The sequence below is a fragment of the Tachyglossus aculeatus genome, chromosome X2 (genome assembly GCF_015852505.1).
Source record: "Tachyglossus aculeatus isolate mTacAcu1 chromosome X2, mTacAcu1.pri, whole genome shotgun sequence".
Lineage (NCBI taxonomy): Eukaryota > Metazoa > Chordata > Mammalia > Monotremata > Tachyglossidae > Tachyglossus > Tachyglossus aculeatus.
The window spans coordinates 6,225,583-6,240,740 of record NC_052100.1 but is presented as its reverse complement, the minus strand read 5'-3'; the positions used below and the strand labels follow the sequence as shown (position 1 = coordinate 6,240,740).

Sequence of the window (15,158 nt, the reverse complement as noted above, 5' to 3'; positions counted from 1 at the left end):
TGCACTTATTAACAGTAGGATTTGTTAAGCGCTTGCTTTGTGCGAAACATCCAAGCAACATGGCTTAGTTGATAGAGCACACTATGCTGCAAGAGGATGAGATGATTTACTTTTAAATTAATTGATTGTATTTATTGAGTGCTTACCATAAGGCTTGGAAGAGTACAATATAACAGAGCTGGTATGCGCGTTCCCTGGACACAGTGAATTTACATGATTTTTTTTTTTATGGTATTTGTTAAGCTTTTACCATGTGCCAGGTGCTGTACTAAGCTAATCAGGTTAGAAACAGATCATGTCCCACATGGGGCTCACTCCCCATTTTACAGATAAAATAACTGAGGCCCAGAGAAGTGCAATAACTTGCCTCAGGTCACACAGCAGACAAGTGGCAGGGCCAGGATTAGAATCCAGGTCCTTCTGACTCCCAGGTCCAGCGCTATCCACTAGTTTGCACTGCTTCTCCATGATGTTCCGAGCTGGTTGGAACCCAGAAGAGGAAACCAAAGGAGACAGGAAGGCGAATACATTAAATCTTGTCTAGGAGAAGGGAGTAAATTGCTCACCTTTGGGGATGACTCCAGATTTCCACTCCACAGCATTCAGTCCTGCAGTTCAGAGGAGTCTCGGAAAGACACACATCCTCCAAGGGCGCGAGAAAGTTCTGACGGGCGATGGGATGCTATCCTGCTTCATAGTTTTGTTCTTTCCATGAGGACACCCTGCTTCTCATAAGGATGTTTTCACGTGAGGGTCTTGTCTTGATTCATGCTGTTGAGTGGTCTCCGAGCCATAGCAACTCCATGGACACATCTTTCCCAGATTGCCCCATCTCCATTTGCAATCGTTCTGGTAGTGGATCCATAGGGTGGGAAGGCTAATTGGGGCCCAGGGCTTATTTTAGAGCTCCTCAAGACACTGTCACTTAGCAAGGGCTCACAGCATCAGGCTCGAAGACTTCATGGGCTGGGGAAGCCCTTCGGATCCCCTTAGGGGAGGCTGGGGGAAGAATCCCAGACGTGGAACCAGAACACCTGGGTCCTCCTCCCCATTCCTCCATCTGGGTGACCCTGTCCCTTGACTTTGCCAGGCCTGTTTTCACATCTGTAAACCGGGAACGAGATACCAGTTCCTCTCTCTCAAACTGAACACCTCATGAGGGACAGGGCCTTTGTCTGATCTGTTTGGCTTGAATCTGTGAGGGCTACAGGGACAGTTCAGTGCAGTGGTTTGCACATAGTCAGCACTCAGTAAATACCACTGATTGTTCGAATGGCACCTAATCAGAAATGGTAACACACTCAGGCCTGGGAGAAAGGGAAAGGGGAAAACTATTGTCTAGAAGTGCGACTGGGAGTAAGAGCTTTGCACTGAGCTACACTGTCGCCCCCCCCCCGCCCCCCCCGGGATCTGGCATGTGAAACATGGCAGAAGCACTTTTGTTAGAATTCAGTTTCGCCTTTCTTCAGGGATGGACATGGTGAAGACATTTAATTCATAAAAAGCAGGTGAGATACTTTCCAGTGTTAATGCAGTTCCACAAAATTGTGCATTTAACAGGCATCCAGGTCTTTTGGTTTTTCTGGGGGGTGTCATCCGTAGTGTGAAAGCTGGATGTATAAACCAAATAAAGGCCTCAGAGACTCAATAATCATTGTGGTGGTATTTGTTACATGCTTACTATATGCTAAGCACTGGGGTAGGCCAGTAAAATCAGAACAGACACGGTCCCTGTCCCACACGGGGCTCAATCTGAGAGGGGAGGGAGGACAGATATTTCACCCCCATTTTACTGATGGAAGAAACTGAGGCCCAGATAAATCGACTGATTTGCCCACGGTCACCCAACAGGCAAGTGTCAGAGCAGGAATTAGAACCGGGTCTCCTGACCCCCAAGCCAGAGATCTTTCCACTGCTGCTTCTCAGGATCAAAGAGTAGAGCAGTTTCTTGAATGAGCCCGCTTCGAAATGTTGCAGAAACATCTGCATAAAGCAGGGAACAGCTCTGCTCTCTGATAACCTTGGCACTATACTCCTAAAGCTATTAGTGTCTTCTCCAGCTATTTCAAGCCCTATCATCAATAATTAGAAACCAAAGGCCTTACTAAAGAAAACCATTAATGGGCAAACACTTCCATAATGGCTTAAGGGGGTGAGGGGGGAAGAAAAGCAAAGCTAATGGCCAGGATGAATGAAAGCTGGAATGCATAAAAATGCCAGCTGCCTACTGAGTAATTCAAAGGCTAAAGATTTTGAGCTAGCCTAGCAGCAGAGACCCTGGAGGGTCTGTTACCTGCTGGGTTTTAAAACCAGCCAGGTGTCATTTGTTCTGAAGTGGCTGATAAGCCTAGTAGCTAAAGCCTGGGAGTCAGAAGGTTCTAACCCCAGCTAGGCCACTTGTCTTCTGGGTGACTTAAGGCAAGTCACTTGGCTTCTCTGGGTCTCAGTTCCCTCATCTGCAAAATGGGGATTTAGAGTGTGAGCCCCATGCAGGACAGGGACTGTGTCCAACCTGATTAGTTTACATCGACCCCAGTGCTTAGTACATAGTAAGCACTTAAGAAATACCAAAATTATTATTACTATCAAACTCATTGCTGGCCAACATATGCATATTTCAATCAATCATTGGTATTTATTAAAGGTATACTGTGTGCAGAACTCTACTAAGAACTTAATCCTTAATACTTCAGCTCATGAGCTAATTAGAGACTGTAGCTTTGTTGTGGGCAGGGAGTGTTTCTACCACCTCTTATACTGTCCTCTCCCAAGTGCTTAGTACAGTATGGTGCTCTGCATACATTAGGAGCTCAATAAATACCACTGATTGTTTACTGAAAGACAAAATGTTAACTGTGGTATCAAGTGCTTACTATGTGTCAAGCATACTTCTAAGCACTGGGGTAGATACAAGATCAGGTTGGACAGTTTTTGCCCCACATGGAGCTCCCGGTCTTAATCCCTACTTTACAGATGAGGTAACAGAAGTGAAATGACTTGCCTCAGGTCGCACAGCAGAGCCAGGATTAGAACCCAGGTCCTTCTGACTCTCAGGCCCATGCTCTATCCACCAGGCCATGCTGCTTCTATTGAAATTGTGGCAGAGGGAAATTTGGAAGAAAAATTTGTCAAGAAAAAAAACCGATAGCTAAACACACCCACTAATGAACTCAGTAAGCCCAATTCTCAAACTCAAAACTTCCTGCTTTAACCAGACTACGGCTCAATTTCTTCTCTTCAAGCCTCCCTTAAGATTGTCAGGGGAAAGGGGGGCCGGGGGTTGGGGCTCAGAAGAGGCCTTTCCATTGGGCTCGTGACAGGGATGGAGGCTCATCTTACCTGGAGTAGCTTCCTGGACGTCCAAGCCGGGCAGAACTTCAAGCTTCATAGGGAGGAGGAGCCCCAAATGCTTCTGGGAGCAAACACCCAAGTGACGGTCTGGCGCGGCCCATTCCCCTCCGGCTTCCGTGGATCACTTTTAAGATATTCTTGACAATTAATTAAACCCAATCGCAGAAACAATAAAATGATTCTATTGCATGTTTAGTAGATGCGGAGAGCCAAGTGCTGGAATCTCAAAGGAAACAGCGCAAAGTTTATCTTGGAAAGGCTAGAACGAAGTGGGGCCTGCCCCTGCCCGCTCCCCGCAACAAAAAGTTGTATGATGCCAACGGTAATAATAGCTGCTACATTTCATAAGGGTTTTTTTTCCCCTCCTGTGGTGGGGGGAAGGTAAGAGCATTAGAGATACTTCCCATTCTGATTGATTAAAACCCCCTCGTTCCTATTTTTGAAAGGCCACGTCGATTGGACGCTATTGGCAGGTGAGGTTTTTTCAGTGAGCATTACCGAAATAGATGCATTAAGATCAGTTCTTGGAAGCAGCAAAGAGGTCACCTGCCCTTGGGGGTTTTCCAATGGCACCGGCCCCCACCCCCGAGGAGGTAGTTCCCTGGACCATCCCTGGACCAGTCTTCTAGATTGTGAACCCACTGTTGGGTAGGGACCGTCTCTATATGTTGCCAACTTGTACTTCCCAAGCGCTTAGTACAGTGCTCTGCACACAGTAAGCGCTCAATAAATATGATTGATTGATTGATTAATCGATCCATTTATGGAAGAGGTAAGCACTGAGGGGATGGCACCAGGATGTTTAAAGGCTGCCTCCATTCAAAATGTTGGGGTTGCATCCTGAACCTCTCCTCCCTCGCCTACCTACAACCCAAACCCCTCCCCACCCACCCAAACTACTTAGCAAAAAAAAAGCCTGGGCATAGAAGTCCTAGGACTTGGATTCTAATCCCAGATCTACCTCCTACCTGCTGTGTGACCTTGAGCAAGTTACTTTACAGGGCCTCAGTTTCCTCATCTATAAAATGGGAATATACTACCTCTTCTCTCCCTCTCCATTAGAGTGGGAGTCCCATGTGGGACAGACACTGTGTCCAACCTGATGAACTTATATCTATCCCAGAATTAGAATAGGGTTTGGCACATAGAAAACACTTAATTACTCTAAGTCATCACTGTCTAAAGAGAACATCATTGTGTTGAAACAGATGGGGAAAAAAAATTACCAGAAAATAGAATGTTGGATGTACTGATCCCAATAAGACACCCAGTTCTGAGAAGCGGAAAGCCAACCTTTGTTTTCTTTTTCCCCAAATGCGTCTCTAGTGAAGAGCATGAATTCATTAGCAATGCACTTTAGGAAAAAAAAATAAAAGCTAAAATCACAAGCCCTCCCACTCCCACTTTGAAACTCCATTAATCCGAGATTACAAATTACACTATGAAGCAGTCTGAAACAGATATTGAATTTATTGGTCAGCTATGAGTAGGAAAATACATTGGTAAAGAAAAAAGAAGACCCTGTATATAAATATAATACTAGCTAGTTAAAATTTGACCAAGGAGAAAAAGTCCCACTGAAGAGAACAGTAAAAGCCCTTGTTTACCTCCAGACCATAATCAGTTTCCCAATAATCTTATTGAAGAGCTGCCTAGACAAATGCAACATTCTTTGAGCTTTAGTGCAGATAATGTGCTGGTTTTTTGTTACATGAATGGTAAACAAGAGTTAACCCAGTGCATTACAAATGATACAGAAGTATGGTGGATAAACACTAGAGACTATTTTCGACACTACTGGAACATACCAAGACATTTAAATTTACGTAACCGAAAAAAGACTAGCAGAGTTAACGTGGGGTAAAATACTGTTTTCAGGATGGGTGACCAAAGCTTATTACCTAAGCGGTTTTCAGTATAATTTTGAGTCACCGGTCAAACGCTTCGGTGTACAGTTCAGTTGCTCGACACGATCGTCGTTGTTGTCATTGTTAAATATGTCTTGGCTGGACCTCTTTGCCTTGCCTAGCTAAAAAGGAGACCTGAAACCTTCAGTTCCGCTCAAAGGTTTCACCTCAGAGGAATTAAAAAAAAAATGTTGGGACAAAATTCACCTTTTAGAAATGATGAAAAATTCCGTTCCAACCAACCATGGCTGTCCATCAAAGAGGGTTATTTAATTTTTACGATTTACTAGATGTTACTAAATAGGGCCAAACAGTGACAAACACACACCCCCGAAAGATCTTCCCCGCCTTCCTCTCTATTATTTTGATTAAAAGGCGCAATCCAGGGTTTCACAATCATCTTTGTTTCCACAGCTTCAGTTGAGACTTTGCCCCAAATCTAGAACAATGCCATTTTCTTAGAGCAGGAGTGATTCCTGCTACCATGGCAGACTGTACTTCCAAGAGATTTTGCAACACACAATCAATCCAGAGGCCCAAGACATTTGATCTTTTTTTTTAACAGAAAAGTCTAACCCCCAAATGCTCAGAGAAACATTTAGAGGGCATGCTTATTCTCCAGGAACACTGAAGGTGCGTTATTGGCAACACCAAAACCACATTAAATAAATAAATAAGACTTTTTTTAATAAGAGAATATCGTAAATAACCATTTTATGTTACATAATTTTGGGGGGGGGAGGGGTGACTGCATTCTGGGAAGAGAAATGGTTTTTATTGCATTTCTATTTAAGTACGGCTCTCTGGAAATTGGGATGTGCTGTGTTTGATGCAGGACACCGGAAAATACTTTTTTTTAACATGGAAACTCTCTTGACAAAGTATCTACCTTAGTTCAGTTTGGGGGAAGGGTATGTGTGTGTGTGTGTGTGTGTGTGGGGGGGTTGTCCTTCCCCTAGAGGTTCAAGAAACCTCTTCAAGACGGGGAGCGCTGGCTGCTGACCGATCATCTGCTGTTGTGTGTCACTGCGTTCCTAAGGGGTGGGAGAAACCACGCCGAGGGGGGTCCGCGGAGCAACGGCGACGTGGTCTGGTCTACACAGAAACAAGGGCCAAGGCCCAGAGGTCAAACCATTTCCACTAAGCTGCCGTATATTCACATAGACCTAGGACACTGACAGATATAGGTGAAAACCTAATGTGTAAAGCTCAAACCTTTTATGCCCTAATGAGTGCACATAAGGTCAGGCACTCAGTAGAGTGAGACGTCCCCCTCTGACTGATACAAACTGAATTAAGTGCTTCCCCCCTTCCCTTCCGTAAAGCTCTGCAGACCTCTTAGTTCATAATCTAGATCAGAAAAATAGTTCACTCAAGTCTGACGAGCCAAGCTGACTCATCACTACTGGACATTGTCATGATGCACATTTATAACAACACATTCTTCAGGAAACATGAGTAAACACCTTTTATTCACACTTTACAAAAAAAAAAAACCAAACAAAAATAAAAAAAAATCCCAAAATAGCTACGCTTTGAATCTATTACATCACTACTACCAGCATTTCAATGAGTTGATTATAAATTGGACATGTTTGGTGCTTGCACAACTAGAAATAATAATAATTAAAAAAAACAAAAACAACCCACAAAAAACCAGGTCCCAGAAAAGGGTTCAAGATCAAAACTTCTGGTGAAACCTAAAACGTACCCTTTGGGATTTCATCAGTATTTCATTTTATTTTCATCTTAAAAGAGAACGGCTTATGTACACTGAAGTGCAAGGAAATTTTGCCGTAAAATTTCGACTTGTCATTTGGGGATGACTGTCTTAAAAAAAGGGTCTGTGAAATTCCACAAAATCCCCTCTTCATGCTCAGGTGATATGGGTCCTTTTGTTCCCCTGCCTGCAGTTGAAACAAAAGCAGTTTGGACCCAATGTTCTCTGAGCTCATTTGATTGATTTTGGATGAAGGAATATTTGGGGGCCAGGAGGGGCAGAGAATACACAAGGTAACTGCCACGAGTTCTTTTAAAATTTGGCTTTGCGGCGCTCATCTAATGGCACTAGGAGCAAAACGCGGGGGTTGGGGGGGGTCTAATATCTTCGTCTTACTTGACACTTTAAAATTGGACTTGGTCACTTTAAAACCATCTAAAGGATGGTTTTGGGGATCTGTCTGGAATAGGCCCCTAATTTCCACTGCTTCATAAAACCGAAAAACGTGACATCTGTTCAGATAGACACCCACCGCCCCGGCCCCTCCTTCTCCTCGGAGACAGAGGGACACCCGGAACCAGAAAGGATTCGCGGGCGTCGTGTTTCTTTAATGAAAACGTGGTCCTGGGGACGGGGGCTTGGCGGCCGCCATCGGGACCGGTTCAAAACTGGGATGTTTCAATGCTTCCCGAAGGAAAAGAAATGCCACGCCTTATACAAAAAAAAAAAGCATCTTCATAAAAGTTTCATAACTGTCTCAACGGTATTTAAAAAAAACGAACAGAAAAGAGGATGCACAGAGTTTCTCTGCATGCACAGGCAGTGCGAGTTGAGAACAAACTGAGGCAGGCACAGTGGACATAGGTCGGAAGGTATTTTAAGTGAGAGATGGAACCCAGGTCTCCCTTAACGTTCAGCCGAATGGTTAAAGGTCTAAAAGTCTGAGGAGGCCCACTCATCCACCCCTGGCTTTTTCAGAGAGGCCTACTCGCCTTTTCACCCATTCAGCCATGCGCTTTTGCGATAACTTCCAACATGCACGGGAAGGGGGTGGGGGAAATGGCTCGCTCATCAGAGCCGAGGTCTCGAGTTCGAAATGGATTTAGATGGAAAAAGCGATGTTCTCAAGTTTAAAATAAAGTGGTACGAGGGGGCTCACAAAAGCCCAACAGTGCAAATTGTTAGCAGAGAAAGCCTGTGGCAACTTCTTTTACACGCTGGCCTTTTATAACACATGAAACAGATTTAAAAAAAAATTTAGCCTTAGTTTACAATACATTCCCAAATCAGATCTTTTTTTTTCAAAGTACAAAATTTTCATAAATCAGGTCTTCTGTGGTTCATATACAATCGATAAAGGCTAAATTCAAATTCTCTATTTTACAAACAACTCTGAAAAAAAAGGAGGAAAGAGTGAAGTAACGCGGAAGGGTGATCTCTGGCTCTTACTACTGGCCTCCAAAAATAGTCATGCTACAGGTTCCTGTGCAAAGAGGAGAGGCGGGTGAAAAGGGGTCCCTATTTCAAGGCCTGAAGAGGAGAAACAGGAAGGTAATTTGGGACGAAGTCAAGAGAACCGCCAACGCACCCGCCCCTGTCTGAACGGTAAGGTAGAAAAACATGTCGGGCTCAGAAAGGTGTGTCTGTTGATAGCACCTGGCTTTTGCTGGGCTCGTCGGTCAGGTCGTCCGCTCACAAACGAAGACCGAGAAAAGGGAAAAAACCAAACCCAAAACCACCCCCGGGGTTGGCCGTACCTCGCTCCTCTCAGACCTGGGATATTGTATAATTCCTTTCCTCGAGGTCGCCCTCTGAACTTGCTTGACTACCTCCTGTTCGGAAGGTGGAGTCCGTTCACCGGGGGCAGGAAAGGCAGCAAAAGCTCCAGTTGTGCAAAAAGGGAGAAGTGGTCGGAAGGGATGAGGGGGTGCGGGCAGCCGCTAACATTGTTCTCCATTAGCCAATGGGGGTCCAGGGGCCCGAGAATGCCCAAAATATTCAGCTGAGGTTTAGAGTAGAAGATGTAATCAATTATACCCTGAAAGAGAATAATAATAACAATTGTGCTATTTCTTAAGCATTTACTATGTCAGGCACTGTACTAAACGCTGGGGTGGATACACGCAAATTGAGCTGGACACAACCCCTGTCCCACATCAGAGTCTGTCTCAATTTCCACTTTACAGATAAGGGAACGGAGGCCCAGAGAAGTGAAGTGATTTGCCCAAGGTCACACAGCACACACGTGGCAGACCTGGGATTAGAACCAGGATGAGCTCTCCTAACTACGCCTGGCTGTTTCAGAAGAGAAGAGTCAGTCAGTTGGATTTACTGAGTGCTTACCGTGTCCAGGGCCCTGGACGAAGCGCTTGGGAGAGTACAGGGCAGACGCCCATCACCTGACTGGGCTCAGACGTGGCGAGGGCCTCCTCCCTGGGTAGAGCTTCCCCCCTCCGCCACCCTGAATGCCCTCAATAGGCTCTCCCACACACTGACTCTGCAATACCGGTGGATTGATTGTCACCCGGCTATGTTTCTAGAGATGGGCTTGAGCTGCGCCCCTGCCCACTCCTCTCGTTTCAGGTCTCGGTAGGCTGGTGGAGGGGCCAGCACGGTGGCCACGAGGTTCTCCCCCAAATCCTGGGCAGTCACCTCTCTTGGACCACTGTGGGGCCTGGGGCTCAGTTCAGGCAAACCGGCAGGGGAAGGGATGCACCCCGAAAGGAAATCCGATTAGTTCAAATGCAATGGCCCAACGCTGTCACAAACTTAAGCAGTTACAAAAAACCCCAGCCTAAACACAAATGCTGAGTGACTGAAATCATTTTCAGAAGACAGCTCTCGGCGGGGCTTTTATAACACACTGCTCCTGCTGTCAGTGAGGAGACTAATGTAGATAAGTGCTCTTTACTGAACCTGAAACATTCTATACATGAACCAGGAAGTACTCCAGGCAGTGTGTTTCCTCCACCAAGATAAGGGGCCTTCCGGGTAAAGAAACCAATCATGCCCTCCAATAGTCAGGGGAAGAGCGGGGTGGGGGGAAAGGGGTTTATTGCTGAAAGAATAAAATCTGAGGAATGAGATCGGGATAATAATCAACTCCAATGCTTCATGATGAGCTGTGTGACACACCGGCTATGCCCAAGCCTGACATAAATGCTCACCCAACTCCCAGAATTCCCCAGGAGAGACATTAAATATGTGTTAATTAAATGATCGTCACCTGACAACCCCTAGTCTTCTAGTTTGGGATGAGGCCGACATGCTCACCTTGAAATCAAACGTATAATTGGTGTAAGGCATCAGGCCATTCTCGTAGGCACTCTTCAACTTGAAACCGTGGGTGATTCGGCCATTCGTTGTTCCGTTTTTCCCATTGCAGCTGAAGTTGGTGAGACTTTCGTTGTATCGCAGTTCTTTAAAATCTTTGTGGTTTGTTTCCACACCCCCAGTGCTCAAGTATTCCACCACACCTGGAATAAGATGGTTTACTCATCAACCGTATTTTTAAAAAAACTTCTTTAGGGTATTTGTTAAGCCCTTACTATGTGCGAAGCACTGTACTGAGGTAGAGACAAGCAAATGGGGTTAGACACCATCCTTTTCTCACCTGGGGCTCACAGTCTTAATCCCTGTTTTTCAGATGAGGTCAATGAGGTCCAGAGAAGTGAAGTAACTTGCCTAAAGTCACACAGCAGATATGTGGCAGAGCCGGGATTAGAACCCAGGTCCTTCTAATTCCCAGGCCCAGGCTCTATCTGGTAGGCCACACTGCTTCTCAAGCCCTGAGACTTTGCCATCGCAGCCTGTCTGCTCTCTGAAGGCCTCACAAGTCCCATCCCCCCTAAAATCTCCACCCTATTTTATGGCGGGGTATGACCCCTGCCTCCAACCACCAATCTCTATACTTGGAGCAATTCTTCCTCATAAAATAAAAAGAAACCTACAATTGGGGCTTTTGTGATTTGAAAAAAATGGACAAGCAAGTCCTCTCACCTCTACTAAAGGTGCACTGTGCAGGCACTTCTCCCCACAAAACACAATCACACCTAAGACCTGGTACCACAGCCACGATGCCCTGATTAATAAGAAGGTCGCTGGGAAAGTGCTTACTGTGTGCCAAGCCCTATACCAACCACTTGCCTACCATCAGCTGCAGGACCCCAAAAGCAGACCTGCGGAGAAGCAATTGAGCCCACTCTGTTTAGGGGTTCACTCCCGTCAAGACAGCCAAAGACATGGGAAGCAGCATGGCCTAGCAGCAAGAGCACAGGCTTGGGAGTCAGAGGACATGGATTCTAATCCTGGCTTTACCACTTGCCTGCTATTTGACCTTGGGCAAGTCATTTCACTTCTCTGTGCCTCAGTTACCTCACCTGTAAAATGGGGATTAAGACTGTGAGCCCCACTGGGGACATGGACTGTGTCCAACCTGATTAGCTTGTATCTTCCCCAGCGCCTAGAACTGTGCTCGGCACATAGTAAGCATTGAACAAGTGCCATCATTACTGGTATTATTGTCTAGACAAGATAGCTCCCTGTGGGCAGGGAACGCACCCACCCACTCTATTGCACAGCCCTCTCCCAGGCACTTAGTACAGTTCTCTGCACACAGAAAACACTCAATAAATACCACTGACTGACTGATACATGCCATGGAGTTTGGTAGGTTTCCTTTCTTGGTGCAAGATACACCCCAGTGCAAGATACACACGTCAGCATGGTTTTGTGGGGCCCTTTAAAAATACCATGCTGAAACATACGCTCTCGTGAGCCATATTTTCTGGCTACTTCCATATTCTTGGGGAGCTGTAACCAAGTTCCATGTGTTCTCCCATGGATGTGTTAACAGCGAAAGAACGAGCAAACTGGCACATTCGGCGCCGATCAGGAAAGTGCCATTTTGCTTGCAAAGTTCAAGGATGTATTTTCAACATTTCTAATTTGAAGCGCGAGTGTTTTCAAGTGCTTCTAAACACATATGCCGCATGCACTGAAACGTCAAATGAGCCACAGGGAATTCTTCCTGCAAGAACCCCAACTCAGACACCCAAATTCCACAGTAATTCTACCACCTGCTCTTCAACCACGTGAATTCTTTTTTTTTTTCTTTTTTTTAAATGGTACTTCTTAAACCTTATAAGCCAAGCACCATGCTCAATGCTGGGAGAGGCACACAAGATAGCCAGGTCGGACAAGGTCCCTGTCCCACGTGGATGGGGCTCACGGTCTAAGCCTCAAGCACTCAGAACAGTGTTGTGCACCCGGAAGTGCTCAGTAGTTCCCCCGTCTGATTGATCAATGGAGGGGTGGTGGTGGTGGCCTGTCCTGCCCTGGCCCGCCTCAGGACGCATGCCACACTACCTGGGTTTGAAGAGTCCTGGCCAGCGTTCCCCGAGAAGGCCTCCCTTGGAGACCTGTTGTTTCCCGGATGTCCCACCCACCTCGGGGGGGCAGATGGGGACCGGCTAGTACATTCCCACTGCCAAATCCGCCCCATCCACCACTTCCTACCTGCTGGACCCTCCTGGCCCACCCCCGACCCCAGGCTGGACCTGGTACCCTCTCTGTCTTGGAACACCCTCCCTCCTCATATCTGACAGATGATTCCTCTCTCCGCCCTCAAAGCCTTATTGAAGGCACATCTCCTCCAAAAAGTCTTCCCCGACTAAGCTCTCATTTCCTCTTCTCCCGCTCCCTTCTGCATCATCCTTGCGCTTGGATTTGCTCCCTTTATTCACCCCTCCCTTAGCCCCACAGCCCTTATGTATATGCCCATAATTTATTAATATTCACGTCAGCCTCCCCGTCTTGATTGCAAGCTCATTGTGGGCAGTGAACGTATCTACTGACTCTGTCACACTGTACTCTCCCAACCGCTTAGTACAGTGCTCTGCAAGCAGTAATTGCTCAGTAAACTGCATCAGCCTTCTCTCTGATCTCCCATCCTCGTGTCTCTCCCCACTTCAATCCATACTTCATGCTGCTGCCCGGATTGTCTTTGTCCTGAAATGCCCTGGGCATGTTACTCCCCTCCTCAAAAATCTCCAGTGGCTACCAATCAATCTGTGCATCAGGCAGAAACTCCTCACCCTGGGCTTCAAGGCTCTCCATCACCTTGCCCCCTCTTACCTCACCTCCCTTCTCTCCTTCTCCAGCCCACCCCGCACCCTCTGCTCGTCTGCCGCTAATCTCCTCACCATGCCTCTTTCTCGCCTGTCCCGCCATCAACCCCCGGCCCACGTCATCCCCCGGGCCTGGAATGCCCTCCCTTTGCTAGCTCTCTTCCTCCCTTCAAGGCCCTACTGAGAGCTCACCTCCTCCAGGAGGCCTTCCCAGACTGAGCCCCTTCTTTCCTCTCCCCCTCGCCCCCCTCTCCATCCCCCCATCTTACCTCCTTCCCTTCCCCACAGCACCTGTATATATGTACATATGTTTGTACATATTCATTACTCTATTTATTTATTTATTTTGCTTGCACATCTATTTATTTTATTTTGTTAGTATGGTTGGTTTTGTTCTCTGTCTCCCCCTTCTTGACTGTAAGCCCACTGTTGGGTAGGGACTGTCTCTATGTGTTGCCAACTTGTACGTCCCAAGCGCTTAGTACAGTGCTCTGCACACAGTAAGCGCTCAATAAATACGATTGATTGATTGATTGATTAAACACGATGGATCTATCGACCCGCGCGGTTCTCACCCGAGTCGGGCAGGGAGTTGAGATCTGCGCACAAGACGAGAGGGATGGTCCCCAGCTCCCCGAAACCGCTGGATTTCAGGCCGCGAGAGGCTTTGTCGATAATGTTCTTGACCTCGGAGAGGAACATCATCGTCTGAACCAGCTTCACGTCCGAATACTCGGGGTCCCAGTGCATGTGAGCGTTAGCCACAAGGATAAGCTGCTTTTCCGTGCCAAGCTGGGGCTTACCGGCTGTGAGTGGAAGACAGGAGAACACGCTTGCAGTCACTGAATGCGGGTGGCTTCTTAATGGTTCTAAATTGCTAACAAAAATGCTTTCTGAACCATTTCCGAAGCGCCAGATTGGAAGACTCCAGAAACAAATCACAACTTCAGTCGACAGAAAAGAAGGTAAGCATCCAAAGTGGCCTTCGCCACCCCTGACGTGTGAGAAAAGACTCCAGATTCACTTTAGGCTCGACTACTGGGAGATGGAGGGTCACTGTTTCATCTCGGTATTCCACAGGACTCAACAAAATACAGTTTTAACTTTAGGCCAATTAACTATATTTTGCCCAGAAAATCCTGTATATTGCAAACTTCATGGGTTAGCAAAATTATCTGACCTCCTGGAAGAGAAACTGCAGACTTCCATTCCCACTCTTTTCCTGGGCAGGTGCACTACAAACATAAAAGGTGAGGAACTCTTTCTTTTTCTTTAAACGTTTTTTCAAAATTGCCCAGTGAGAATCCATTTGTATTTTATGGCTCCATGGGGATTCTTTTAAAAGTTAAATGGCCACTTACATGACATTTCAATCAGTTCCTTCCGCAGTTCTAGCAGCACTGCCACGCCGATGTTATCTTTTGTCATGACTCTGTTCAGCATAGCTTCGGACCCTTCTGAATTTGCCATAGCTAGTTGATTGAATTCAACAGTATGTTTCTGAACCAGAGTGAATCTTAAAAAAAAAAATAAATACAGAAAATTAAGAAAATGCACCCTTTACAAACACTGGAACAATAATATTTTCCCTATTTGTGTCCCTGGCTGGCTTTCTACTTCCCAAGGGCTCATCAGCACAGAGCAGGAGCCGGGGAATGCTATGACTTCCACTGAGATGAAACGTACTTCTAACATCAGTCACAGTCAGCCATCTGGTTTGAAACCAGGATCACATTATGAGGAGATATTTATTCACAGATATCCACTTCACAGAGAAATCCAACTCAAACCATTAATCACAATCACCTCAGCACCAATCAGTTTTAACATCAGACTCCCAGCATCATATTCAACTTGCTTTCTTGCAGGTACCAATCCCAATTATTGGGGCCCAATATCTAGCTCAGACTTAAGCAATGTCCTTAGATTCCCCTCCCCGCCCCCGCCCCCAAACCCAAGAAAAGACGAAGAGCTAAAACTACATAAAAATCCCTTCTCCTTGTCCCCAGATGACACCTTCTCAGGGAACAATGTTCCAAAAACCTGCCCTGG

At 46.3% G+C, this 15,158-nt stretch overlaps 1 protein-coding gene across 2 annotated transcripts in view; it reads right to left on the bottom strand.

Moving 5' to 3' along the window:
- Positions 1-6,702: 6,702 nt before the first annotated feature.
- CNOT6 (CCR4-NOT transcription complex subunit 6) overlaps positions 6,703-15,158 on the bottom strand; it is a 48,426-nt gene continuing 39,970 nt past the window's right edge. For both annotated transcript variants that reach the window (XM_038770830.1, XM_038770831.1), the window contains exons 9-12: positions 14,468-14,622; positions 13,682-13,912; positions 10,252-10,454; positions 6,703-9,016 (exon numbers count right to left, since the gene is read on the bottom strand). In XM_038770830.1, the coding sequence (XP_038626758.1) occupies positions 8,804-9,016; positions 10,252-10,454; positions 13,682-13,912; positions 14,468-14,622 (802 nt within the window). In that variant the 3' untranslated portion in view covers positions 6,703-8,803. The remainder of the gene's footprint in view (positions 9,017-10,251; positions 10,455-13,681; positions 13,913-14,467; positions 14,623-15,158) is intronic.